At 42.2% G+C, this 27,986-nt stretch overlaps 1 protein-coding gene across 2 annotated transcripts; it reads right to left on the bottom strand.

Moving 5' to 3' along the window:
* Positions 1 to 29: 29 nt before the first annotated feature.
* Positions 30 to 27,950, bottom strand: cftr (CF transmembrane conductance regulator). 2 transcript variants are annotated; one of them, XM_053884742.1, is made up of 27 exons: positions 27,863 to 27,950; positions 23,377 to 23,487; positions 21,420 to 21,531; positions 20,562 to 20,777; positions 19,813 to 19,902; positions 18,164 to 18,327; positions 17,737 to 17,862; positions 16,341 to 16,587; positions 16,163 to 16,255; positions 14,101 to 14,277; positions 13,729 to 13,920; positions 11,164 to 11,258; positions 10,689 to 10,775; positions 9,101 to 9,887; positions 8,854 to 8,982; positions 8,745 to 8,782; positions 8,357 to 8,643; positions 8,212 to 8,291; positions 7,506 to 7,656; positions 5,883 to 6,110; positions 5,238 to 5,338; positions 3,894 to 4,124; positions 2,902 to 3,057; positions 2,719 to 2,808; positions 2,254 to 2,426; positions 2,066 to 2,171; positions 30 to 919 (listed from the first exon to the last, which is right to left on the bottom strand). In XM_053884742.1, exons 3-27 carry the CDS (start codon positions 21,483 to 21,485, stop codon positions 704 to 706), a joined length of 4,326 nt encoding a protein of 1,441 aa, XP_053740717.1. In that variant the 5' UTR covers positions 21,486 to 21,531; positions 23,377 to 23,487; positions 27,863 to 27,950; the 3' UTR covers positions 30 to 703. The 2 variants fall into 2 exon arrangements, with proteins under 2 accessions (XP_053740717.1, XP_053740716.1); XM_053884741.1 differs by lacking the exon at positions 27,863 to 27,950 and adding an exon at positions 24,102 to 24,248.
* Between the last annotated feature and the right edge of the window lie 36 nt (positions 27,951 to 27,986).

Raw genomic sequence — 27,986 nt, 5'->3', positions numbered from 1 at the left:
AGACAAACCACAGAAAAGCAACAAAATCTCAAAAGTTTTACTGTAAAGAGATGATTGGAAATTAGCCCCGCCTCCACGTCCATGTGCTTTTCTATTAAACGTCTTCATTTACACTGTAAAAAATGCGTCACAGTTCAAAGGTGAAGCTCTTTTACAAAACTAATCTTCGGTAGGAAAGAAGCCACCCTGTGTCCAGGTGAGTCCAGGAGGTGAGGACATTTAAAGATGCAGTCGTGCAGCAGCTGAAACTCATCTCACAGACACTTCTCTCTCGCTTGATTCACTGGCTACATTCAATCAACAGTTCATTGGCAATGGAAGGCTGATTTTTTTATTTTCCTGGAAAAGTGCTGGGCCACTCTCCGGCTGTGGAAGCTCTTAGTACCTCAGGGCGTCTCTAAAGTGCATAAAGGGAGGGAAATCAGGGTGGGAGTCACCCGCGCTCAGAGGTGGGCCTGACTCCATGTTGTGTGGAAACCGGTGGTGTTCAGCGCCGCCGGTGCTGCCCTGAAGACACGTCTGCTCCGTACAGAAAACTGTGCTTCAAGATGGACACACACTGAGGCTCAGGCCGAGGCTGGTTGGCAGCTTTAAGACCTGATAAAGGCACGTGGGTGTTGGAGGTCGGCAAAGAGGTCAAGCTTCTCAATTCCTTCTGGGCCATTTTGGTTCTTTTTAAACGGCAAGTGTCTCCCTCTTGTGTTCACAGTCGGGTGTCGTGGACCTCCTCCTCGGCTTCCTCCGGCAGGGCTGAGATCTTGGCGGCCTGCGGCCCCGCCCTCTTGCTGGAGTTGAGGCGGTGCAGGTTCGGGAAGAGGCGGAGGCGGTCGGTGGGACTCATGGCCTGCTTCAGGTGGCTGGTCTCGTTCAGCAGCTTGTGAATGGAGTCATATGTTTTCATTGAGCTTCCTTCGATCATCTGTGGAAGGAAAGGAGTCTCTGGTGATCCAGGAAACCCATGACAAACAAGTCCAAAATCTCACAGCTGCGCCATCATTGTTACTAACAGCTGAAGGTTGTCGTGGTGGCGCTTTTAAACATCTGCCGAGACACAACTGTTAACTGCAACAGATGCAAGGTGGAATCTCCAGCTACAGATTCATCAGTGTGGCAAGTTTTGTGGTTTTGAATATGAACATAAGGAGCCCAGGTTGATGGGCTGTGGGACTACACACATCTTGCCTGACTAACAAGACATATGAGGCAGGATGCTTGAGGACATCAGGATCACATTTCAAAAGCTGGGTGAAGATCACGCGAACTATTGGGTCACTAGGAAGAGCTAAACTTTGTGTCCAAACAAAGCTGATATTTGGCAACACTGGTCTGTTATTACCTGCCACAGAGCTGGGTCGACCCGACTGTTGTCAAAGAGTTCCTCCGCATAAAGCTCCATTCACTCAGTAAAGAAACCGAAATGTAAAAGAGTGTCTTTGAGGGTGGAATGTTTACATTTCCTGGTACTGTTTCTACCATGGATTTCTAGTTTGTGTGTAGTGTATAAATACAGAAGCAGTGATTGACCACTGCCAGTTACTGAGCACTGTCGAGCTGAACGGGCCACATTATAAACTGTGACTGTTGTGGTGGGCCATCATGCCAAAAGAAAGTCAGACTACGTGACGGAAAAGTAACAAGGACAAAATGAACCAAGATGAAAAGGCAATGTATTTCAAAATATATTAGAATTCTCTTTTGAACAAATTTTGAGGAAAATACTAAAATGACAAACTAAAAAAAAGAAACAAAAATTACTGGCTAAATGACAACTAAGTTGTCTAGTTGTAGTCTGACCCCAGGAGGGCCGCAAAAACACAGGCACAGGGCCGCATATGGCCCCTGTTCCGCACTTTGCCCAGGTCTGCTGTAGAGGATGACTATGAGCTATAAGTGACTCAGACACTTCAGATTGAGATCTACAAATGCAGAATGCAACAGTGGGATTTGGAGGATTGTTGTCAGCTCTGAGGCCGTGCACATCAAGAGCAGTCACCATCTCCTGCGGCAGAAGACTTGCTCCAGAACCGTCGCCACATCAGCGAGGTTCTGCTCCAACTGAACTCACCAGGAACGACTGACACTCCAGCAGCGGCTCAACTCTGTGTTCAGACAGGATCACGGTGCAGCCGGAGAAGACCTGCTTCAGCGTCTTCCTCAGGACCTGCAGCGTACTAAACGCACACACGAGCACAGGTCAATATCAGCGTGGAAGTGCCACCTCACACATGCAAACAGCCAGTGGGAAACACTGACATAGGGTCCAGGTAGGCGGAGGGCTCGTCCAGCAGAAGGATCCGGGCCTTGCTGAGGATGGAGCGGGCCAGGCACAGCAGCTGCTTGTGTCCGTTGCTCAGCACGTACCCGCCGTCCTCCAGCTGGAAGTCCAACTTGTCGGGAAACTGTTCGATCACAGACTTGAGTCCCACCTAAAAGACGGGGGCCGCGTTACTTCACGCAGCCAGAAACACGACCAGACACCGCACTCATTGCACCCTGAACCAGACCTTGAACCAGATGTCTGCACACACATTTGTCATTTTAAAAATAATGGTTTCAAATAGACGGCCTGCCAAATCCCCCATAAAGCTCCGGGGAAACCAACACTAACAATATTAGGCAATACATTTTAGTGATTAAGTTTGACTTGATAAATGTAAAATGTAAAAAAAAAAAATCTGATCCCAACTCCATGCCGTCACATGCCAGACTGAGCCTCACCTCCTCCGCCACCCGCCACAGCTCCTCATCGCTGTAGCGTCCGTGGGGGTCCAGATTCATGCGGAACGTTCCAGTCAAGATGAAGACTTTCTGTTTGATGAATATAAAGAAATTGGACTTGTCGTTGTTAATTACTGCAGGGTAAGCAAATAAAATAAGGAAACCCTCAGGTGTCAGACGTACCTGGGGCACCACTCCGAAGGCCTTCCTCCAGGTGTGCAGCGAGACGGTGTTCCAGGAGACGCCGTCGATGGAGATCTCTCCATCGGTTGAAGCCAGGCGCAGCAGGGCGGAGAGGAGGGTGCTCTTCCCAGACCCTGTCCTGCCCAGCAGGCCCACCTGGATTCAAACATCACAGTCACTGACCAAAAAGAGCATTGACACGCCTCAACACGAGGACGTGAATGCAACTGCAGTGCACAGAAGCGACGCTAGATGGCAGCCAAAACAAGGTGAAAGGTCGAGACGTCCATCAGCATGAAGTTATTCTCCTGTTCCAGCGAACAGTACTTGCTTGCATGTGAAGCTGCACACTGTTTTGAGTTCTTGAGATCCTTCTTGTATTTGTTTTTTTTTTATTAAAAAATGGTTATTGTAAAAAAAAACAAAAAAAAAAAACATGTTATGAAGGCAACTGAGGGAAAACAAAGGAAACACTTGGATCCACAGATTCCAACTAAAGAAATGCAACGGATCTTTACGGACAACAAACATCTTTTCAGTTTCCCAGATGAACTGTGAAGCGTGGCTCACATATTCAAACGGACGGTGCTAATTACAGCGGAGTGGCCGTCAAGAGTCTGAGAGCTCCTGCTGCACAACAACAACTAGGCTATTGATCAGGTGAGCGTGCTGCTGCTAATGGGAGCAGGGTGAAGTGATGACACTAATCGACCTCCGCTGTCCTCCAGGGTCCATCATGAGGCACTCCTGCTCTCACAAACAACACTGGAACTCAGAGCAATGACCTGGCATCTACCTGTAGATTTTCATTTTCTTATTGTTAGTACGGAACTTTGAACACTTCACTTTGAATGCAAACCTAAAAACCTTGCTCTGGCCTCAGGCTCCTGATCTGCCGGGCCTCAAGGTCAAAACAGATGAAGGAAGCGCGAACACACATCACTCCGCTGGGTTTCATCAAAAGCCTATCTCATCTCGCAGTAGTAACTTACACTTTGACCCCCCTCCACGGAGAAGGAGATGTCATTCAGAACCGCCCGCCCCGCCTCCGTGTACTTGACGGTGAGGCCCTGGACGTCCATTTGGCCGCGGTTCGGCCAGCACTCCTGAGCGTGAGGGTTGTCTATGATGAGGTCCGAGCCGCCTTTGCCTCCGGGTTTCCCTTGACGGCGCTCCTCTGAGGGCAGGTCGATGAATTTGAACACCCGGTCCACTGAGCGCATCTGGAAAGGAAAACCTTCTGGGTTAAATAGGTTCTGAATGGAGAACTAGCAACTGGCCAGCATCTTTTCAGGGCACCCACAAAAACAGAACAGTGCACCTTAAATTTGGAGGGTCAACCATCTTTCCTTAATATCTGGACGTAGATATCTTGGGCATGTCCACATCACAGCACACCCATGTGTAACACACAGGCAATAAATCACCAGGACTAAAAGGAATGGATCACCATCTCTCCAAGCTGTGAGCCTGAGATTGTTTTGCTGTAGAGGGAGGGCGGCAACAAGAGTGCCACCTTCTTTGTCAGCTGTCAATTTGACAAACAAATATGGAGGTCTGTGGTTCACTTACCTAAACTCATTTTTCCATGCTCAGTAAAACAGAAAAATGCACACTTGAGTCAGACTTTGGGGGATGTAAACCAACTATGTGATCGCCGGTTCGATGGCTGCGCCGGACGTGTCCCTGAGTACGTGCTCCTGAGTGGCTGCTTGTCAGACGACAGAGTGCATTTCCTCACAAGAGGATCAATAAAGTGTGCTCTCTTAAGCAAGCCAATGTACTCAGACCTCTAATTTAGTTGGCCAAACCAGCAGCCTAAATGTTGTGTAACTCCCACAGCAGCTCTCTTATGTGTTTATCAGGGCTGGAATTATCACAAGGAAACTTTATAGGTTAGATATCTCGGAATAACACTGCACTGGTTCTCTCCATAACTGACCATTGAACCATATTTTAATGCAACATCCAATTCACTGCATGTTTACATTTTGTACTGATTACAAGTGCGTCCATGTTTCAAGGCTGCAGATAGCGATAGCAGAAAAACACAGCAATTTAAAAACAAAAATGTATGCCATTAAATAATCACACAGTCTTCTAGCTTTATGGATCATAAGTGGCGCTTTAAAAGGACTAACGCAGCCCAACTTGGAGGCCTACTTCACCCAACCCTTGTTTCTGTCTGTTTTGTCATTCTTTTCAGGGCCATATCAGTGGAATGGATGTGGCAAGCATGAGGACGCTGCAGCCACACAAAGCCTGATCTATTCACATTAATAACTTCACGACTTTACTTTGCTTATTGAATTGTTCATATTTCAATAATAACCCACCAGTCCATCCACTGTGATGCTTGTAATAGTTGCCCACTGGAAGGTTCCTAATATCAGCATGGCCAGGGCCACAATGATCCCAATCTCTCCCGGTTTGTCCTCTGCGGAGAAAAAGAGCAGAACCAAAAGCCTCTGTCACTACGGTACTGCAGCGAGGTTCAGTCAGCCACTCAGTAAAGAAGTAATGAGCTGTAAAATCACTTAATTTGGTTTGGAAACACATCCAGACAGTGACGTGTTTCCCCATTCAGTTAAATGTGCTCTCGGTATACAGCAGAAGATTTGATCAGGTTGCAGGGACAAGTGGGCTTCACTGCAACACACGCAGGTGATAACTTCATGCCAGAGGTGAAGGAGCAGTTGCAAGCATGACTCACATGCCTTCGACAAGACGTGAGTGACGCTTCCTGCAAGGATCACTCCACTGAAAACACGACTTCTGCATTAAAAGTGAAATATTTTGGGATCCTTTTCATAACTTTTATCGATAAAACAATCATTCATGTAACTGCAAGGCAGAAAAAATAGTTCTGAGAAATGAGATGACTTCAGTCAGAACTCCAATTTTGTTTTGGAACACATTACGTGGAGGCTATCTTTGTGACGTTGTGAGTGTGTGCAGGATATCTGCATCCTGTTACTCACGGTTTGTTCCCACCGCGATAAAGGCGGCAGCAGTGAAGAACAAGACGAAGATCATGTCACAGCGGAACAGGAACCATCGCAGTGTGGCCAAGTAATGGTACCAGGTGGCTGTGTGCGTGTTGAGAGCTTTGTGGAAAAGAGTCTCGAAGTATGTCTGGCGGCCAAAAGCACGGATAGTCCACAAGCCCTTCAGCGAGATGATGAGGTGGGAGAAGATGGGGCTTCGAGCTGCAGGGCAGACACTGAGATTAATGTCAAATAAAACATACACACAACCAATGTCAATGTGTATCACTGTAATGGCAAAAATATACACTTCAAAACACTGGTTGTACTGCACTCATACTCAACATATTTCGCTTCCGCAACTTGTTTTAATACAGTAGGTCTGATGGATAGCGTGGATACTTTTAACCCCTGCTTGGCAGTAAAATGACAGCGAAACTAAATACACATTCTCCCATAACACAATAGTGCGTCACTCGCCGAGTATCCACTGTATTTTTCTGACCAAGTTCTTTTGACATCAGCAAGCAGAGCCAGGATGCGGCTGAAGGAAATCCCAGCTCAACTGGTCTCTCTGACCATGGTCGGCTTTCGGTGGCTCCGGAAACCCACAGAGACACACGTTTGGGGACCGACAACACAGAGTGGAGCAAAGTAGTCCAAAACACACATTCGTCAGCAGTCCACTGACCTGCTTTCTTATGTCAAGTGTTGTCAATGTCAAGTGTGAAATACTACTCCAAAACTGAAGCGGGATCCAATGGTGAAATACTTTAGGTTTACTTGTGTGGTGCAGTTTCTGTTGCATAACCTTGTCTGAATGAAAGACAAGCCACACATTTCACTAAAAGCAACTGAGTGCCGTCTCACCACAGGGCTGACGACAGAATAACCCTCATCCTGATATGCACTCACTATCAAAAATCTGCAGACAAAATGTTCAGAACGTCGCAAAGAACTTGCTTCTCTTTCTCAAATGTTTTACAGGTGACCTCATCTGGCTGAGATGACTTGCTATATGGCTGTTATTTCACTGGCCGTGTCACACATCCCTCATCTGCTTGATCGTTTCCTTCAGCTCTTCCTCTGAGTGTTTTGTGTTCTTTAGCATCAACTTTGACCTCTGCGCCACATGCCACCCTCGCCCGCTTAGGCAGCAAGAGCAGTTGACCTAAATGTGATGGCTTTTATTTTTGGCTTCTCTGAACCTTAGCTGTCTTTGGCGACTGGGTGAAAAAGAAATGAGCGCGACACATTAGTAGGTATTACATAACATTATAAAAACAGAGGCCTGGCTTACTGTTTGCCCCAAATCATCCTCAGCTATCATCATCACAATGACTCCGACATGCCAACACACATGGAATATTTCTTATCAACCATTTGATCTGTGATTATAAATACCTAATTTCAGCGACACACACTCTAACATTAATCTAGAATTAAGCAGACTATAATAAGACTATTTTTAAGATTGCTTCAATGCAACTGTTCTCCATCTTTGAAACAGTGTTCAGGATCCTTCTTCTTCAAAAAAAATAAAAAAAACATAGTATATGTTTCATGGGATAAAACTACGGACAAAATGGAGCACATGACTTGATGCCTCACTCTCACCTTCTGCTTCCAAAAGTTTCAGTTGCTGGCCAGTTCGCAGGAAGTATTTCCGGAGGACAACAAAGATGATGGCCAGAGGGATGGCTGCAATGAAGATGTATGGCCGCATGATGGACACGGTGAAGATGGCGCCAGTGACGATCAGAGTGAGCTACAACAAGAGAAAGAATAGAAAAAAAAATGTCACAAGAATATTAAGCGCACGTCATACAAAACAATACAGATTCATTTTTAAGACATATCCAAGTCGACATATCCAAGATTAGATTTACAACATAGTGCCATGATTGCTATTTTTAGGATTACTGAACAAAAGCCTCCAGGACTCAAGAAATCACACATTATTGCCTTCACTACATGTCTCGCATGTAGAAGAATCTTATAGTCTTATATACACACACATACACACATTTGGCACATTTGTCCCCACAGTTATTTATCAAGTTGTTTTATGTTCAGAAAAACATCTGTCATAAAAAAATGTGTGAACAGCATTCAATATGCAAAACAAAACCTTAAATGAGGCTGAACTGAACAGAGCTGTTTTGTCGTTTAATATGAAACCTGGGGAGTAGGAGGGTCCAGTCACAACCAATAATCATTAGTCAGTAGTAGTAACCAGAACAGGTCCCTCTTACAATACTCACTGCAGTTAGCATCACCGTCTCTCCTCTAAGAGATATGTACTTTATAAGGACTACATTACCTGGATTAAGTCGAACAGTACCAGGGGCAGCATGTCATCGATGGTGGCCATGTCTTTGGTGAACCTGTTCATGATCCGACCTGATGGATGAGACAAGTGATGTTTGACTCTGGCAGACAGGCACACGTGCACGCACAAGACTCACCCGTCTTCATTGTGTTGAGCACAGCCATGGGAGCCCGAAGCACAGCACTGAACATCTGCTCATGAAGTCTTTTGGAGACGGTGAGTAAGGTGTGCACCAGCGGCAGTCCTCTGAAGAAGCCCAAGGCCAGCACGCTCTCAGACGTGGCGACATAGATGTAGATGATGTAGTAGGCACTCGTGGGTGTGAAGATGACAGCCAGATGGACGGGAGGGGAAGACGCATTTGGGTGCTGCTCGTCAATGTAGTTTGGAGATGCTGGGTTGGCCCCGTCCCTCCATATCGCACTGGGGACAGATACAGCATCTTTAAACCCCAGTTCACTGCCCATCTCTGAGGCGAAGGACAGTGTATGCTATGGTCATCAGATACAGTTCATCATACTCACTCAGTGATGAGGAAAATGCCAATAACTGAACCAGCAACCTATTGAGACAAAGGTGAAGGGTGAAGGGTGAATGGCAGTGAGGAGCAACGGACGTTTTCGGTTGCCTCACCTCGATGACAAACACCAGCAAGATGAAAATGAGCACGTAGACTAAACTTCTGCTGGTGGTGATGTAGCGGAGGTACATGCTCCAGGAAGTACTTTCAAAGATGTCCTGACGCTCATCGGCAAAGCATTGCTGCCAATAAAGAGAGACCACATTGGTGAAAATGACAAATAGCCATTAGCATTCTCAACTAACTTAGATGACATCTAAAGCACCTATATAAGATAATGCAACACATTTGCCGTTGTACCTCCATGTCTTCTTCGTCTATTTCCTCACTAATATCATACACACTGTCCTTTGACAAGCGGCGGGCGTAAATGTCCAGCTCGGACGCCAGGTCGCACTGCGGTGTGATGGACAGCTTCTTTCTGAAGGAGGACTGCATCTGTTCTCTGCGCTCCTGGCCTTGAGAGTTGGTGATGAACGCCAGGACCGACTGTCGCCTCTGCCCACTCAGATGATGTAGACCGTGGTGGTACAGGTTGCCTCTGGGGAGCACCTCCTCCACCTGGTCGTCCTCAGGTACTACAGAGAATTTCCTCTCAGAGAGTTCACGGACCCCGTCCTCCACTGCGGAGGACTGGGGAGCATTTGTCTGTTGGGAGTTCCCGATGAAGGAGAACTTGCGTGCAGCCGCCAGAGGATTAAGAATGAGCGACTGTTTCCGTTTTTCAGGGTAGATGTCTCCGCTGACATGGGTTTGGGGTCCGGAGATGATTATCGGAGGCTGGTGCTGGCGGAAGGACTGACGGATGGGGTCGGGGCCACGGAAGCCAGCGGTCTCATCGATGGAGACTCTGCGGAGGGTTTCAGTCAGGATGGAGCCTCGCCTCTCAGCGTTGATGTTGTCGTATGCCTCCAGGCCCAGAAGGAGTGAGCTGAAATCAGGCCTCTGAGCCTGAAGCTCGGAGAAAGTCCCAAAGAAGTAACAGTCCCCGTTGTGCAGCAAGAGGATTTTATCTGCCCGTTTGAGATGCTCCAACTTGCTCGTGACCACGATCCGTGTCTTGGCAGCCATCAGTTTACAGACACACCTGGTGAATGAAGCACAATGTTGAGGAATTACAGAAGAAGTCAGATCACTTGCACCCAGATGAAAGGTTTGTAGCATGAAGAGTTGACACACAAATGTCAGAAAGATCCAAATATCTCCGTCTAATCTACAAATCTTCAATGAAGTACCTTTTAGATACTAATAAAGACCACATTTTATTTATATAAATTAAGTACCGCGAACACTGAAATATGATTTGTCAACCATAGTTGTAAGAAAAGCATAAATGAATCTAAATGAAAATGGATTTTAAGATCACATAGAAAATATGAAATAAGACCAGGAGTCCTGTGATCGTATTGACCTCTCATAAATCCATGCAGCAGAAAGCTTACTTCTTTTTAGGAATATATATATATATATATATATCCAGAGAGATAAATTCAAGATACATTTCAACACTAAATATGGTTCTCAAGTTAACACTGTAAAATCATTGCAGCGTAGAGCAAAGGACAACGTTATTGCATTAAAAACAAATTACTTTGAGACAAAACAAGGCTGTTACAGTGTAACATTTTTTTCAAGTCAGTCAGGCTGTTAAAGGCACGGAGCACTGGAAATTTTACTGAAACACTATGTGAACGGCTTCAGACTGGAGTCTGTTGGCTTTTATTCCACACATCTATTGAAATGAATTCAGTCACTTGGAGAAAGAAATGAGCTGACCAGAACTGTCGTTCTCAGATATGCACGTTTTCAAATGTACTATCAAACAATAACACAAGGCTTTAGGCCACTACCCAACACAATACTCCACCAAGTCAAGAGAAATACCCACTTCTCAAAGATCTCTTTCTCAGTCACAATGTCCAAGTGGGTGAACGGTGCATCCAGGAGGTAGAGGTCAGCATCTTTATACACTGCCCTGAGTGAAGTACAGACACACCGAATCATGAAAATCAATGTTGAAATTCTATCTGATAAATTCTGAATGGGAACATCAGTGAGATTCAGTGAGATGTGACAGCATAATAAAAACTGATGAGGCAATAAAACGCACGAGTCAAGTCATCCTGTGTTCAATAAACACTTGACACTTCTGCAAACCTGCTCAATTTCACAACGCCACATCAAAGAGACTTCTTCATTTCTCTTCGGATCCCAATGCCACAGCACTAACATCAGGCCTTATTTACCGATCTCTCTGTTCCCATCACCAGTTCTGATCTCCAGCGTTGAGTTCCGATGGCAACGTGATACATACAAAGTTCGAGCTTGAGTTCCCACATGCTCTGCTGTTACAGCTGCATTACCTGGCCAGGCCAAGTCTGGCCCTTTGACCTCCGCTCAGGGTGACACCTCCTTCGACGAGAAGAGTCTTGTCATTTTCAGGGAGCAGAGAAAGATCCTTAGTTGACAAAGAAATTGGAGAAATAGGTCAGAGAGAGTATCATATGAACCAATGAAGAACCATCATGGTTTCAAAGACTCTTCTCTTTATCAGATCTGCAGAATGAAAACACATGTTGGGCTGAGAAGACATGATCTCAATGGAGTCATTATGTTGAGGATTCTTCAATGAACACAGCAGACTGTCCAGCCTCAGTCATGTACACATTAACATTACGATGGAACAGTCATAATTACATCAGGAGCAAACACAAATTCAGGCAGGAGTTTGTACCTCAATACGGCTAAAAACACAGACCTTGTTTTTCATGGATGAAATGATCACAGACGTGAACACAGTGAAAGACGAGGCTTTAAAGCCTGTAAAACTCATTCTCCTGTCCGTGCTACTGTACACACCTCACACCTCTGGGAACCAATGATTTATTAAGTGTGTGTGGAATCCATGAAAAAGCACAGGATGGAGACACAAATGACTTGACGTGCAGGAACCGACGGTTTCTTGGTAGTAACAGCAATAAAAGGTGATAAGTAAGAAGTGATGGCGGAACTTCATCAACACTAAAAACTTCCTACCTTTATAATTGCAGCTTCCGCTATCCTGACGGCGGCCATCAGGGGATCAAGTTAACAAGTTGTTTAAGAGCTTGTCAAATACAGCAACACAGTAAAAAGACAGGTTGTGTGTCTGACTCAACAAAGCACCCCTGCCCCGCCAGGAGAGAGAAGAGGGACGATGATGAGTCTGAAGTAGAGGAGACCACCCATGGGAGTCTGCTTTGACTTCCAACCGAGGCGGGAGGGGGCAACAATAGAGAGGAATTGTAGTCACAAACCACTAAAACAGGCACCTCGACCTGAAAACTAGCTGTTACTTGGCATGGTTGCCAGGGAGACAGCGAGAAGCCTAAAAAACTAAGCCTAAAAAAAGCAATGAGTAAAAAAAATAGGTCATCAATGACCAATTATCTTTGCATTTACACTTGAAGTTGCCTAAAATGATTACATAAAATAAAAGCAAGAAAACACGTTTCCAGCATCCAAAAGTTGCACTCCAAATGCCACTGGTTCTCATTGAAGAATGAACTTTGACGCAGGATTATTGTCATAAAAAAGCTCTATATTAAGGGCGGCCTGGCAGCTAAGCTAAGCTTTTTTTTTCAGTTTTAAATTTATATATAAAAACTCAATGGCTATTTTTAGGTCTTTAAACTTTTAAATAATATTTTTCTATTGAGAAATGCTGATTTTGACAGGATTTTTTTGTCCCCCATAAATAAATATTCAAACATTGGAAAAAAATCATAAATTTAATCTAAAAAATATTAATAAATCATATATGCAACATCGGATTAATGTGGACCCTTCAGGATTTTTTTATTTCATATTTCATAATATACAAAATCAAAATTAAATATAAGTATAACGTGGCCGTACGGAAGAAAGAGTGTGCAGCATAACTGAATGTGGCCGCTGAAACGTCATATAGCATTTCAATATTGAATATTCTCTCATTTAAAGTGTTGCTAGGCAAATCTTCCAAGACTGGAGGAAAAAGACCAAACGGAGGATTTATTTTCACTTGTTATTGCTGCACATCACCGTTGTTTGCTATGACAACACAGGGTGTTTAGTGGGAAACACTGAAGGACTGTCAGTGCCATAAGCCACAGCTACTAGGATGATACCTACATTATTAATTCAACGGGTATAGAGTGAGATTTATGAAGGTTTATCATCAATTGTAGAATAAAAATCACTGAGGATATTTATGATATTGTATAGAATATTTATGATGTTGCGACAAAATGAAACCAACCACAACACCAAGGGGACTAGATTAGATACAGGACTGAAGGACATGCAATTCTGATTCATCACTTTTGTTGAATTGACCTGAATGGTTTTGCCTGACACACAATATGATCTCAACAACATAATCACTGTTGTCCATTTAGGCTTTTTACAGTAATAAACTTTTTGACTTCATTTGCCAACTAGCACGACACAATATCTGGCCCGTCAAACAAGAGAGTTTTCAGTGTTATCATGTTCATTAGTGAAAATCGGCAGCTCATATTGCATCCGAGTGACATAACCCAAGATCTCCATGGCAACAGAGTAAGGCATTATTGTGCGGAGGGAGCTTCACTCAACACTGGGGCTTATGAGAGACTAAGTACGTGTGTGTCAGTGTGCAAGTGGAGAGGGATGTGCATAATGGGTGTAGATGTGGTCAATAGAAATTTGAACCTTCTGAAGTCAGAGTTGACTAAGAAAAGCCCTTCAATGTTAAAAAAAAAAAAAGATCAAATCTGCCTTATTTGCTGGCAATTCTTTTGCACAGGGTTTAATCTTATCACACACCCGCAGCTGAATCAGGCTATAAATCCAATGGCGAATTCATGAAGAGGGAAGCAGCTTTATGGCAACATATAGAATTTCATTATGACTTAATACATACGCACCTCTTCCAGCTGGCAAGCCTTGATGATTGAAGTGTAACGGAACTCATCGTAGGTGAGCCCAAATAGAATGTTGTCACGGATGGTCCCAGGCATGATCCAGGAGGTCTGTGACGAGAAGGAGATGCGACCACTGTGTCGGATTTTGCCATCTGATGGCACCAGCTCCCCCAGGATCATCATGAGCAGGGAACTCTGCAGCAATAGAGAGAGAAAGAGAGAGATGCATCCATGCGCGCAGCCAATCCATAGGTTTGCAGATTGTGGCAGAATTTTTTAACCGATTTCTGATGAGTTTTTCATACATCTAGGTCATTTTGTCGTCTGATCTAAATACGGCATCAGCACAAGTGTCCGCCGAGTTACTGGACCAACCTTCCCAGCACCAGTGGATCCGGCCACTGCCAGCATCTTGCCGTTCTCCAGGTAAAGGCTGATGTTCTTGAGGACAGGTGTCACATAGAGATTGGTGAAAAAAAGCCCAGCGTCACCATTCGGGTGTCCATTTGCTTTATTCTCCTGCTTGATCTTCTCAAACAGCTCACCAATGCCCTGTACACAGTAGGAACAAAAATAGATCACATTATTGATAAAAAAAATTTAAGCTTTATAGTTTTTATAGTCTCTGCAATAGCAGAGCGGTTAGTTGCCACATGCATACAGTCAAAAACAGGAAATTGAGAGAAAATAATGATCTCAAAAACAGTATAAACAAGAAATAAGTGAGGGTAGCATCATCATTGGACAGCCGTTGATACAGCCCTCAACACTCACTCACAACAGTCCAACAAAAAACACAAAAGATTGTTTGGTACAGTTCTATGGTCAGATACATAAATTATCTTTCAGTAGACCTTTTGAATGTCAAATCATATGGCAATAAATATATTCTACATCCTTACTAAGTTGTTTTTGTCGACGAAAAGGGGATTCTTTTCTACAACATATAGAGTAGCCTAAAAGTCAACAACTATGTTTGTGCACCACATTTTTTCCGGTCGGTGAGAAGTCATCTAGCCAGTTCAAAATGCATTCAGAGGGAACATCAAACGTCTATACGCCGCCCTAATGTCGTGTCATCTGTCAGCAGCTACACAGAGATAAATAGATGACACATGTACAAGACGGAGAACTCTGCTTGACTCACTGACTGACCTCTGTGACGTTTTCTGGGTCACCGTTCCTCTAATGCCAAGGATTGTATAGGACTTTTTTTTTCTATCCCATTGTCATTCAAATAAGGTGACGTACATGCCACCAGCAGTAAAGAAAGGGTACACTCCTCCTATTCATCTGCAAATGGGAGATTCCAGGAAGAGGTGAAGGATGCAGGATAATCAGAGAATTAGTGAATGAAGGCATCCAAGATTAAAAAGGTCATTCTGTAATGTTCCCAGCAAAGTTTGGTGGAGAAAATCAATTACCTAGAGCAAAGAGAAAGAGCACTGCGGGACGTTTCTCACGGTGTTGGCTCGTTCATAAATCACACCTGCTGGACTTGGTTTACAGCCTCAGACTGCAGATTAGATTATACTAGTCAATCATGATGATGGATTAAGTGTTCTACCTGTAAAGTTCTGTTGACTTAGATGTCAAAGGAATTTCAACTTTTAAAGAGCACACCATTGTCAATATACAGTAGTTAACCATTTATTGAATGTCTTGTGAATCAAGACGGGTGATGGGAACTTCGCTCTATAAGGTTAAACTACAACGACAATGATCTACATACAAGGAATTCAATTCCTTCTCATAAACACTATATTGAACGATATAAGTGTAAATCGAAAAGAGGTCTTTTTCCAGGATAATGGAGGAGACATTTCTTTATTTTGAACAAAGCCTGACATCAGGGTTGCGAAACAGTTAAGTGGTGGCACAACTTCAAACATTTTGTTTTGACCTGGAAACATTTTAAATCGGTATAAGATAAAATCTATCCTTAAACTCAAATGTAAATCTAATTTACAACAGATCAGCTGATTCCAATATACAATACAATGACAAACAAGGCATCCATGGGAGATATTATAAAATCTCTACGTTCATTTCTTATCATTATTTAATCCTGATACGTTTTTAATACATTAGCACACAATTAACTATAAAATACACAGTGGCATTCAGTTGAAGATGAAAAAGACTACAAGATATAATTATATAAAATATGGATGCTTAGAACTTTTTACTGAAATAAAAAGGAGGCTTTAAGGCAGATACCTGTCTTTGCTTAAATGGCTGTTTGTGTGTTTGAAAAGCCCTGCCTTGCTCAGCGACTAATATACAGGTTATTGGCTTGGTAATGCTTAAATGCGGTACACATGGAAAAACAACAGTCTGGCTACTGATTTAGTCAGAATAAGATAGAATAGGTTGTATTATTATAGCAAGCTCATACACACAACGTGTGAATATTTTTTTGAAGAGACATCCATACCTCATCCCAGGATGCAGATACGTTGACCAGCTCCAAATCACTTGAGCTCAGGTTGTACTCCAGAACTCTGTATTCCTCCTTCATTAAGAATTCCTGCAAGATTAGTCACATTATCATTGTTCGTATATTTAGCATTGAAGTACAAGTAGCAATTCCCATGAATGTCATTTAAACCCACCTCAATTTTCTGAACCAGTGCCAGGGTGTCGTACCACATCTGTATGGATCCAGGCAGCTGGCGAGTCAGAGTCATCCTCAACACCATACAGTAGGACGCTGTCGTGAAGATGCGGCGGAGGATGATGCCTTTACTGAGCGCGTGCGGCACGACCGCCGACACAATGACCAAAATGGCTGAGAAGAAATATGAGGCACTGTAGAAGTAACGCAGGGAGCCGATCTTCCTGGTGAGGGTCATCTCTTCCCTGGGAAGTGACAGGATCATTTGGGTTATAATTTACGGATACTACTGCACAACAGCGGTGCCTACTAAGACTACAACTTTTGCCGAGTCAGAATGAGCAACTGGATTGCAGTGCATTGAACAAACCCTTCCGCAACAGCAATTTTAAAAGGAAGGACAAGTATAACCACCTTACAGCTCTGACGCAGAGGTGGTACCATTAGAAAGTAGGATGGTAAAATCACAGCCTGTAATTTGTTTCATTTGACGAAGAATATAGGCATGCTATGAAAACTACTAGGGACACTTGTTGTTTTTCACTTTCTTCACACCACAGCCTTGTCAACTGGACTGACGTGGCAAGTCAGTGCATATCACACCAATCGCAACACGTCAAACAGGATTGGACAAAGAGGCGGGAACAGGACAACTGTCAAAATGTAAAAAGAAAGAGGTAAACTTTGACTAGTTTGTGGGAGCAGATGCCATTCTTTGTGAGGGGCAACAACCTTGTCATAATGTGATAAAAAAGTGACACAAATTGTAAATAAAGGTCTCTCTCTCGAGTCTCAGCAGCATAGGGGCTCTCAACATGTCAAGATGTCGTGGAATGGATGGAACCGCCCACTTGATTTACATATTTACTAATCCTCAAACCTCAGTGAGAAATGTGGAAATACAGAAATGCGTAAATAAGTAAAACAAAAAAAATGACAATATATTAAATGTAGGACATGATAAATATACAGATAAATAAATAATACATGCATATATGAGGAAATAAAATAAAAAATATGGTAATGTATTTACTTATTTATTAATGTTTTCACTTCAATATATGTATTATTCATTAAATTATTTCTTTTTTTATATCAGCATTTATTAAATGACTTTATTTATTTATTTAACGATTGTTGTGTGTGTTTTTTTGCAATTTTTATCAGATGATTATTCACTAACATAAGCAGTCTATTCCAACTGAAGACATCATATCGATCACAAGTCCTACCATCACCTTCTTGTTGACACCAGCATGTGCACTGCACTTTTGGCGTCATGTAGATCATGTTATGACTGAGCTCATGAGTAGGAACACTAATAAGGTCACCGCCCATCAGAAAACGTCTTGACGTACATTCAAAGGATAGATAAGTAATTCATGTCCTCTTACTGTCTGATGTTCTTAATGATAGTCTCCATCACCTCCTCCCATCCGTACGCCTTCACCGAGTGGATGTTTTCTATGATCTCTGAAGTTAGAGCAAGGCGGCGGCTGGTCATCCCGGCACGTTTGGCCCTTTTCAAAGGAGAGAAGACCAATACGTTACATAATAAGTTAAATCTTTCAGCACTGGAAAAGAAATCAATTGATGATGAAAACAAAATGATAATAATAATTTTAAGCCATTTGTGCTCCGTATTGGACACTGAAATTGAAAAAAAGTTAAGTCATTGATAATTCTTTCAAAAGCATTCTAAAACTTACAGTAGATAACAATAATCCTGCAACAACAACCTAGCAACGGCTTTCAGCTCAGAGCCTTTGGTACTTCCTCTAGTGTATTTGAACATAAATTTCATTGGTTATAGGTTCCCACCGATGAGGACCCATCTTCTGTGAGAGCCAGGCCTGGATGATGCCAAGCAATGTGAGTGCTGCCAAAGCACAGAAGCCGTGGACTTCAATCAGTTCCCAGATCAGACCAACACAGAGAATGCACTGCAGTGGGGTGATCCATATGAAGTGTGCAAGACCCAGGCTCTGAAAAGACAGCACAGTGTGAATGTCTGCAAAGGTTATTGACATTACTGTTGAGAGAAACTTTCCTTGCCAAGAACCACCACAGCATTGCTAGGCCTCTCCGAAATCTTGTGAATGCTTTGGTCTGAAACTTCTATGAGACTTCAATGCCACAAACTTAGTAGTGCATGTATAGCGTGCGGGTGATGTGTTAACCCCGCCCCACCTGTCTGTTGCCTGATGCCATATACTCAAGTGACCTCTTTGCAGCAAATCAACATTTAACTTGTTAAGCTCTAAACATGAAATCATTCTTTTTGAATCACCTTACCTTTGAGCTGCATGTAAATATTATGCTCACGCAAATTGAGTATCAAGTCGAAGTTTGAAAACATACTTTCAAAGTGTGTGCAAAAGCATGGTTTGCTCTAAAGGAGAGACGATGGTGTCATATTCATGCTTAGATTTTGATGAGACTTGTGATCAAGACATGGACTACATTCAATTATTATTATTATAATTTGGTTGTGCAAAAACTTCTGAGAAAATGAATGTATGTTCCTTTTCCACTCACCCACTCGCCCCACTAAGCTCTGATATCATTGTACACCTGGGACCTGTAAAGACAGTCCAAAATTGTTCTTTCTTAACTACACTGCTTTCACTTTGTGTTTTGTGTCCTGTTAAATTAGTTCAGTATTGTCTCATCTTGAGTGTCAACAGATAGAAAGAAAATGCATTAAGGTGGGACAGAAGCTCATTGATCTCAAGTTTCTAATAGGACAAGGACAGTATAATTGGGATATTATCAAATGAGCTATAGGGGCTCCTATCTGACAGAAAAACAATATATTACACAATATATATAGATTTAACAATGATTTGGCAAAATGTTCCAGGGAAAGCATTTTCAAGTGACAGATCTGATATACTTCACTGTGGGCTGGTTTGATGGATACACTTCATCCCTGATGAAGAATGATGAAGACATTCTGAGGGAGGAAGTTGCATACATCGACCAACCACACCACATTGAAGCTTGGTGATAATTGTCTCAAAAAAAGTTACAAAGTGTTCTCAAATTCTACACGTGTGTGAGACACCAGGCCAGCGTAAGTTCATCCTGCATGAACGTGAGTAAGCGCCATGCCGTCTCCATGAATTAAAAACTTCATCATCAAATCATAATCATCAAACAGCCATTCATTGTAGACAATTATATGTTTGGCTAAAGCTGTCCTCCAAACGTCCCTCAGTTTACAGAGCACATGTGCGAGTGTTTGCTTATAAAATGTATTCAGTGAACCCAATAGGGGTGTGACTGTCACTCCACTTTCACTGTCCCTCATCTTGTCTGTAGAGACAACAAACATCTCCCAGCTACTTTAAGTGGAAAAACACTGTCTTGTGGATCTTATTCTTTAAGATTCTGTGTATACTTTTTTTTTATTAAACAAATACAGGTGCTTGTCTTTTTGAGTGTCTTAAAACACAATATTTACTCACCTCATCCAGCTTGTTGAGGTGAGCAGACATCAAACTGACCAGCTGTCCGGTACTGATCTTATCCAAGACTCGACTGGATAGCTTTAGGGTCTGAGAGAGAAGAATGTTGAGGGTCATTTGAAGCCTGAAGAAATTAAATGAGCAAAGGCAAATGGAGATGCCATGTCACCTAACAAGCACACCACTAACATCGAGCTGTCGATTCCTGCCTCTCACGAAATATGTTACTTTCTTTCTAGAAACGTTGATGCCTAAACACCGAACAAACAATTGGGAGAATAAAGGAGTGTCTCTTGACATCTAAGAAAATACAGAGACTTTTTAAACCTTACATTTTTAAGTTGGCTAAAAGAACGCCGACTCTCTTGCAAAGAGGAAAAGCTCATTGAAAGTGAAATATGGCTCAGTGCTGCAGGAGCTACCTCATTCCAGTAAGGTGGCAACATTCTGCATCTTAATGTACATTACCATCATCACCAAAAGGACTCCACATAGAGGAGGATTTCTTTCATTTGCATTAAGATGAGCTAATGCATGGCCTTCACCTGGTCTGCCTCATTTAAGAAACACATGCCGTGTGAGGAGGAAACTGTGGTAAAACCAAGGTGGAGGTGATTATTCCTCTGGTCTGGTCTGGACACAGTAAACTCAGTAACCAACTACTCATTGAAAACTAATAGCCATTGTGGTATGAAAGCAGTAAACGTAAAGTTGTATGGAAAGATTGAAACCCACTCCCCGATGCATACCTTCTTATATATCAAACTGAAGAGAGCAATGCGAATCTGCATCCCCAAGTGATGAAGACCAAAGATGGCCGGCTGCAACAGGAGGAAGCGGGCGGTGAAGAGGAGGCAGAGTCCCAAAGCAAGGAAGTATCCTTGGCCCCGCTCCGCAGCATGGAACGGGTCGAAAGAGGCGATGATTCGGCCCAAAAGCTGTGGCTGCACTGTCTTGGAAGCCTCCTAAGATACAAGAGCAAGAGGTGGACTAAACATTGTTACGTTAGTCATTCATTTTCCCGTCCCCCTTCATTTTACATATATTCTGACAAATTACAGTACTTGCTTATTTATGCTTAGGGACTGGCAGTTATGGTGATGTTTAGAGTGAATTTTGCTGTATATTTATGGTAATAAATGTTCCCTGATTTGACATCTAACCACCATATCTATGGATGAGACAAATATTACAAAGCAAATAGCACTTTCTAGGAATAGCTTCTCTGGCTTAGTCTGCTCCATGCAACATAATGTGACAAAGGCAGCAATATGGAGAATCCACATTTTTTTTTGAATTTCTACATTTGTACAAACCTCGGATCTGTTCCTTAAACCTAAATGGTTTGAGCATTAAGCCAGGGATATAGAGGCCATTAACCAGACAGGTGTGAGGTGCTAATGAAGAAGTGCTCTCCTTCACTTGGGTGGGGTACCATACACTTAGAGTGTGAATAAAGATGCAGATAAATGGATTTATAGATAGACAAGCATATATGATAGAACTGAAATGTAATCTTTCCACAGAGTCCTTATTAATGACAGTCATAACAGTGATTTCATTTTCTCAAACAGAAATTAGAGGTGCAACATTAACTTGAGCCTTACCCCAAAGTACAGGAGAATGCCATAGAAAGCAAATGGGCCAAGGAAGCATCTGGCCAGGGCTCGCATCAGCCGGGGCTTTTTCTTTGCGGAGACCACCTCTCTGTCCCATTCTCTGCAATAACAGGATTAGAGCACAGTTGAACATGAGGACAGTCAGTATCCAAGACTGGGGCCCTACGACCTGTCACCAAAATTCTTAGTCTTTTATTGTTATTTTTTGGAGATGGTCTAAATGGGAATGCATGAAATCTCTGACAACTCTGACAATATATTCCACAATATATACACAGACCCATCCATAGCCTTTAGACTTATCAAGGTAAATTCAAATCTCTAATAGGGGTCTAATGTGAATTTGTTTTTCATGTTGAATCCTCAAACAGTAGCTTTGTATCAAAAGAAACATTTTAATGTTTATATTAACCAAGTTTTATTGAGTTTAAGTTAGCAAAATGACAGCTTTGCTTGGAAAGCTTGGTTTCAGCTAGTCAAAAAAATGAATTACAGTATTTAGAGCATCTTAAACCTAGCTGTTGGTTAATAAAAATAATGTAAACAATTTATAGCAATAAAATCCACAGAAAATAAACCAGTCATTTAACTAAATAAAAGGGTTCCCAAACCAAATCGGCCCTGTCCCTTAAAAATTTTTGCAATCTTATAAATCTCTGAATTCATCTTCGCACTAGCACCCCAGGATTCTGTTTGCACAACTTTAACAGCTGACCGAAACCCTTCCATGCAAACCAAGTTCCCCCAAAAGAACTCTATAGAGCCGAGTGATATAGTGGATCTCAGCGGGGTTCAATTGAAGCTAAAGTTCACATTCCCAGAAGTTCTCACTGTTTGTCTGATCAAAATAATGAAAGTCAGATTGCCCACCACCACTCATTCTTCAACTGGTGGGCACTGGGCCTTTTGTGAAAGGTCAACCTTTAAACACCCATGCACAGTAAATGGCTTGTTGGCAGCACTCAGGATGACGTAGGCTCCAGAGTGACAACGTAAAAGAAGCAGCACTGGAGGTAGTTGTGGTTGTTGGGCAACAAAGAGACGGTATTAAGTAATTGCATTTAAACCAATACAATTAGAAAGCAGATTATGACATGACAATCTTGTTCTGTGCCTTGACCACATTTGAAATGCTTGGCCAGTATGTACACACACCTGAGAGAACTGTGAGTGTTAACAGCATTCAAGTGTAGAGCAGCAGGATGAGCATGAATGACAACAGTACTTCACTTTGAATCTATCCACATTACTCAAAGGTGAATACAAGTTGAGTAGAGAACATCCCAAGAAAACCAAAGCCCTGTATCCAACATACTGGTTGGAAGTAATCATGCCGTTTTGCCCACAATTTAGTTGGTAGGAATCATACAGTTAATTTCAATATTGAATAACTGCCTGGTACAGCTTTTGAGACCATGAATATTAAACTACAACTCAGATTGATGGCGTGAAATGTAACTATTCTAGATTATTACATACTTTGGCTTAATATTTTTGGGGAAAAAATTAATTTCAGAGATGTTAAACCAAGGTGTGCATTTACTCTCTATTGGTGTTTGTTTGGCACACACAGGTTGGGTTTCCATCTCAGTTTCTTAAATGCCATCCCATATTTTCTGCCCATCTTTGATGACAACCGGGCTTTAAGACAGCTACTGTAAACATGTGTAAATGCCACATTCGGGGACACAACCATTTACCTGCTCTCAGTTCAATACAGAACTGAGTGCAAAACAAGTAAAAATGGCTATATATTTGGGAAGGCTTTTATTATATCTGTGCCGGTACTAAGTACTTCATGCGCAATTGGCTTTTTCATTGCTTCCCCTTGAAATGTGCAACTGTTCTTACAAAAGACTGAGTAAAAGGGATGTAACCTTCTTGTACTTTAATTAGCACGAGCCAGTGGAGGAATCCAGGGAGTAAAACCTCAAACAGCACAAACCTTTCAAGTCGCTCAGAGAGGTTGTCAGCCAGATCATACGACGGAGCCTTGTAGACATCTGAAAGCTCCAACTTTTTCCTGAAGCCTTTTCTCAGCAGTGGTGATGTCCACCTGAAAAAGAAATGAAATCTTCATGAAGACTCAGTGCCATTAGAAAATACAAAAAAACATAGGTCTGAGGCAGCTGACGTCTGCATGTGGTGCAAGCATGGGCATCTTTCAGGCACTCTGGTTTGTTCCCATAATCCAAAAGGTTAACTAGTGACTATTATTTATCTAGGTGCAAACAGTTTTATACAGTTATCTTTGAAAAATAAAGCAAATTTTTGGACTTCTGAAATGAAAACGTGTCAGTGGGATGTCATGTACTTTTGAAGTGTACTACATTCAGACAACTTTACTGACTTTTATATGACAAAGTTAGTATGTAAAAAAAGTTTGCAGGTGCAAAGTAATTTGGAAAGCTGAAAAGGACATACGACGTAGAATCGCTCGAACGTGATTATAAAAACCCTTGAAAAGATATATAATTATTCAAAAAAGTTTTAAGAAAGAAAGATCACACCTCCGTGCGTTCCTATCAGACGCGGTCGGATCTCTGACATATGACACAGCGGTAATAATAAGTCGGATAAAAACTCAAAGCGCAGACGCAAGAATCACAACAAAGTCAGAAAAAAAACAACAAGCGGGTCAAGGGTCTATAAAAGCGAAACCCATCTTACCAGAAGAAAAACTGGGAGAGGAAGTTTGCATCTTCCACTGGAGACTTCTGCATCCTAAGTGCGCCGCCAGTTTGGTTTCTAGACACCTGAGTTATTTCGCAGCGCTAACATTTGTGTGCCTCCTCTTCACAAAACAAGCGTCCACTGACTCCGACAAGGTGTCTCCACGTTTCTGTGCCAGTTAAATATGATGTCACTGTCCAGCAAATCTCCTCCCCTAAAGACTTGTGAAAGGCTGCTCCTGAGCGCTTCAGTGTGACGGTGGACGGACGAGTCATCCCTATCTGGGTTCGCCAAAACTTGACGCACGCCATTTAAAAAAAAGGCGCATGTTGGTGTATTGTCACAACAAGCTGACGTGAGAGAAGCGTTCCGCTTTTATATAATAAAAAAAAAAGCTATGTTTCCTTCCAAGCTGGTTGAACCATATTTTGGTTCGTAATTACCGGGTTAGCCTGATCTTAGTTCGTCTATTCAGTCCTTTATTATTGTCTTAATATTACCACCGGTCCAGGGTCATGGAGATCGGGCCAAGGTAAGCATCAAATGCATCTTCGTTCCTTTTTATCTAACGAGCCATTTTAGGGCCAATCTTATTGGCAAATAAAGGAAACACGATTCGAAAACAAAGCTCAGTAAAGTACCTTCGATTGCTCAATAGGCTTTGGGTGTGAGTGGTTAGTAAGTCCAGGACTGCAAAAATCGAAATCAGCTGCCCCCTGCAGGTGGCAAACTCAGAGAAATCACCATCAACCACTCACTGATGATTGTGCTTATTGAACTCGAACACGAACGCAAACATGTTTGGATCAAAAGCAGCCTAAAAAATATGCTTTTTGCCTGTAAAACTGCACCGAGACTAGACTCACTCTGTCCTATTCTGATGGGACCCAAAATAAGGACGAGTGTCATGTCCTGAACCAGATCCAGGACCACAACAAACATCGGTGTTGGAGAATGGGAAGTTTAATTCTTGTGGATTACAGTAGAAAGAAGGAGACAAAATATACTCATTTGTCAGACATTATAGGGTCCGAGTGGTGCGTGTATTAGATTGGATGTCCTTAGTCATATTGCTTATATAGTACGCAATTCTACCTTGTATATCTATTAAAACGCAATATCACAACAACCACACAAAATATTTTATCCCAAAACGTGTTACTTAATCTGCAGCTGGCAGAATTTCATGCAAAAATTCACTGCTTGAGGCAACTTATTCAAGACAGAATTGTTTGTTGTTTAAACTCTCAGACACTGCTGCCCAAATTGCACTATTGGAGCATTTATTCGGACCAGCTTGCAATGCATGACTGTTCTTTTGTTTCGTTTTTAAATTGATTTTAGGAACATATTTGGAATACAACATTATCTCCTAAATCCCAGGTCTCTGCCACTACACTTTATTGGATTTCTTGTCCTTTCCTCCTTTGGATTACCGGTGATATTCTGTCTGACTTTCTATGCGCGGCGCAATATCCCAGGAATACCACTTTTACTTTAGATATGAACCAGACCTTTACCATGATCCAGGCTAAGACCAACTATTTCCGTCTTATTAAGGTTAGGAGGCAGGTTTGACTGCTGTGGGACAACCAACACTGTGACAGGATGTGTTGCATACGTTCAAACTAATGTATGCAATATACAATTGGGCTGGGCGAGAACACAGGCGCATCTTGACCAGCCATTTGAACATTCACTTGATATAGTAAAACTCATCGATTAAATAAGGAGACTCACGGAGACACCAAAACACAGCGTATGCTAAATATATGTTTAAAAAAAACTGTACTGGAAATGAGATGACTCATCACTAGGGCTGTGATATCTTCTTGAAAAGAGTAGAAACAATTCTGGTACACTTGAACTTGATAAGTTTTTTTTTTTTCTTTTTTTATTGCCAGTTTCAGGTTATACAAAGTTCGGAAGAGGGAGGATCAAAACACCCAGACATTCCATGAGGGAACACAGATATCTAATCAATCTGAGTTCACTGGTGTAAGATCCTAAAAGCGATGTCAGCACTTTCCGCACTTATCTGTTTGCTTACTCATGAAACTTTTAATTAAGATGGACGCTAAGGGCTTTTGTTAGTCATGGACTATCTTCCCAACAATCGCGGCGTCCCAAAGGATGGCAAAAATTTTACATTTCCTGTTGACCGGCACCCCATAAGGCTTCATGGTGTGACTGCATACTTTTACTGAACTATTTTGAAAGGGGCATTCAATGGCTTCATTTCATTTCCTTCACCACAATTGAACAAAACCCACCAAACACTGCAGAAAAACACATTTACTGGCTTCAGCCACGGGCAAAAGTCTTCCGAAAATGAATGACAACCCCTTTAAATCAAAGTTAAACAGTAAACTAAACTAACATAATACGAGCACCAAAGGAAAATATTTTAATTTAAAAAAGTACAAGAGTAAATACATTTAACTTGAACTTTCTCTATGTAAGAACATGAGAATTTACATGAGAACACTTTCAAGTGGTGTTAATGTTAACCTGAATTAACATTATGCAAATAAGACACACATTGGTCTAAGAATAGCAACTTGGCAACTTTTCCATATGAGAAACCATATGCAGCTGGCAATTAATTAAAAAAAGAACAACCCGGTTAACCACCGCCATGAATTTGGTCCTAATGCCTTTAGTAATGTACGGTTTTAATCTAATAATATTGTCAAGCATTACAAGCTGAATTTCAGTAACATTTTACGAATATTAATAATGAAATAAATTGTCAAAAATCCAGAAAAGCAACAAGTGTCGATATTTAGACACTCGAGGACCCATTTTGAAAACGTATAAAAAGCTCGACGATTCCCACAAAAAGATACGGTTACAAATAATAACGGTGTTCATTGTAGATAGGAACAGTCCACCAACGGTCTTTCTAGGTTTGGATCACAGGGAGGAGAGACCTCTGCTGGTCAGACTGTATGCTAAACACAAACGCCCTTGGAATGTTCCCAGAGATTTCTATCACTTAGAGAAATAGAATAATCGCAGGAGAAAGGCAATGCAGTTTGATATGAGAATATGACACTTGCTTTTTCTTCAAATTTCACTGCTCACCTGACACATAGGCTCATGTAGAAATCAAGACTGCACTCAAGTACCGATGAACTTTAGCTATGATTTTACAATTCAAGTCATTTTTGTGAGCTCCTTTAGAGAAGCACTCACCTCTTTTATCATGTACTTATCTCTGCTTATGCAACCTCTGGAGTTTGAGGCAGCGTGTTGAATGATACAAGGAGCACTTGGTTTATCTACCTCTGTCGCGGATTGACTGCAAGAAATTATTATGCACTTCAAAATAACCATTGGTTTGTGGAACATTTCCAGCAAGCAGCTGTTGTGTTGTTTCTCTATTAACTGGGTTCTCACAGACAACTGTAGGTTGCGAACGAGTGCCAACTTCTTCGACACTTTCCCATCAAAACACAGTCAGTATCGACACCAAGCAGCAGGACATGTAAATAACCAATACGCTTCTGCTCTCGTGAGCTTCTGACGCTGCACAAAAAAACAACTTTCCCTGTCTCTACTTCAACTGACCCTGGGCCAGTGAGCCATGGGTTATGTCGAACCCTGGAAACACAAATGTACCTCAACAAGCATTGATTTACGAATGCTACACAAGCTAAACGCTTCCCCACAACCATTCTTTGGCAATACCATAAAAGAGATGTAACATGAGATGTCCTTCAGCTAAAAAAAAAACAGCGAACACGAAGAACTACCTTTCATTTCTCCAGTACCATTAGAGTTTGGAACCACTGTCACCGTACGGACGGCTCGGTTTGCGACTCAGTACCCGGCAGGTGTGTTTGCCCACGCGCTTGCAATGTAAGCCCCTCCCACAAG

Source organism: Synchiropus splendidus, chromosome 14 (genome assembly GCF_027744825.2).
Source record: "Synchiropus splendidus isolate RoL2022-P1 chromosome 14, RoL_Sspl_1.0, whole genome shotgun sequence".
NCBI classification, from domain to species: Eukaryota; Metazoa; Chordata; class Actinopteri; order Syngnathiformes; family Callionymidae; genus Synchiropus; species Synchiropus splendidus.
The sequence above is the reverse complement of the archived record's forward strand: the minus strand, read 5'-3'. Positions and strand labels throughout refer to the sequence as shown.

Coding starts and splice junctions, on each gene's coding strand:
- cftr (XM_053884741.1), bottom strand. CDS start 24,154: ATGCAGAAGTCTCCAGTGGAAGATGCAAACTTCCTCTCCCAGTTTTTC. Junction 16,588..17,736: donor ATCATTAAGAACATCAGACA/GTAAGAGGACAT, acceptor GTCACTTCCCAG/GGAAGAGATGACCCTCACCA. Junction 13,921..14,100: donor GATCCACTGGTGCTGGGAAG/GTTGGTCCAGTA, acceptor CTATTGCTGCAG/AGTTCCCTGCTCATGATGAT.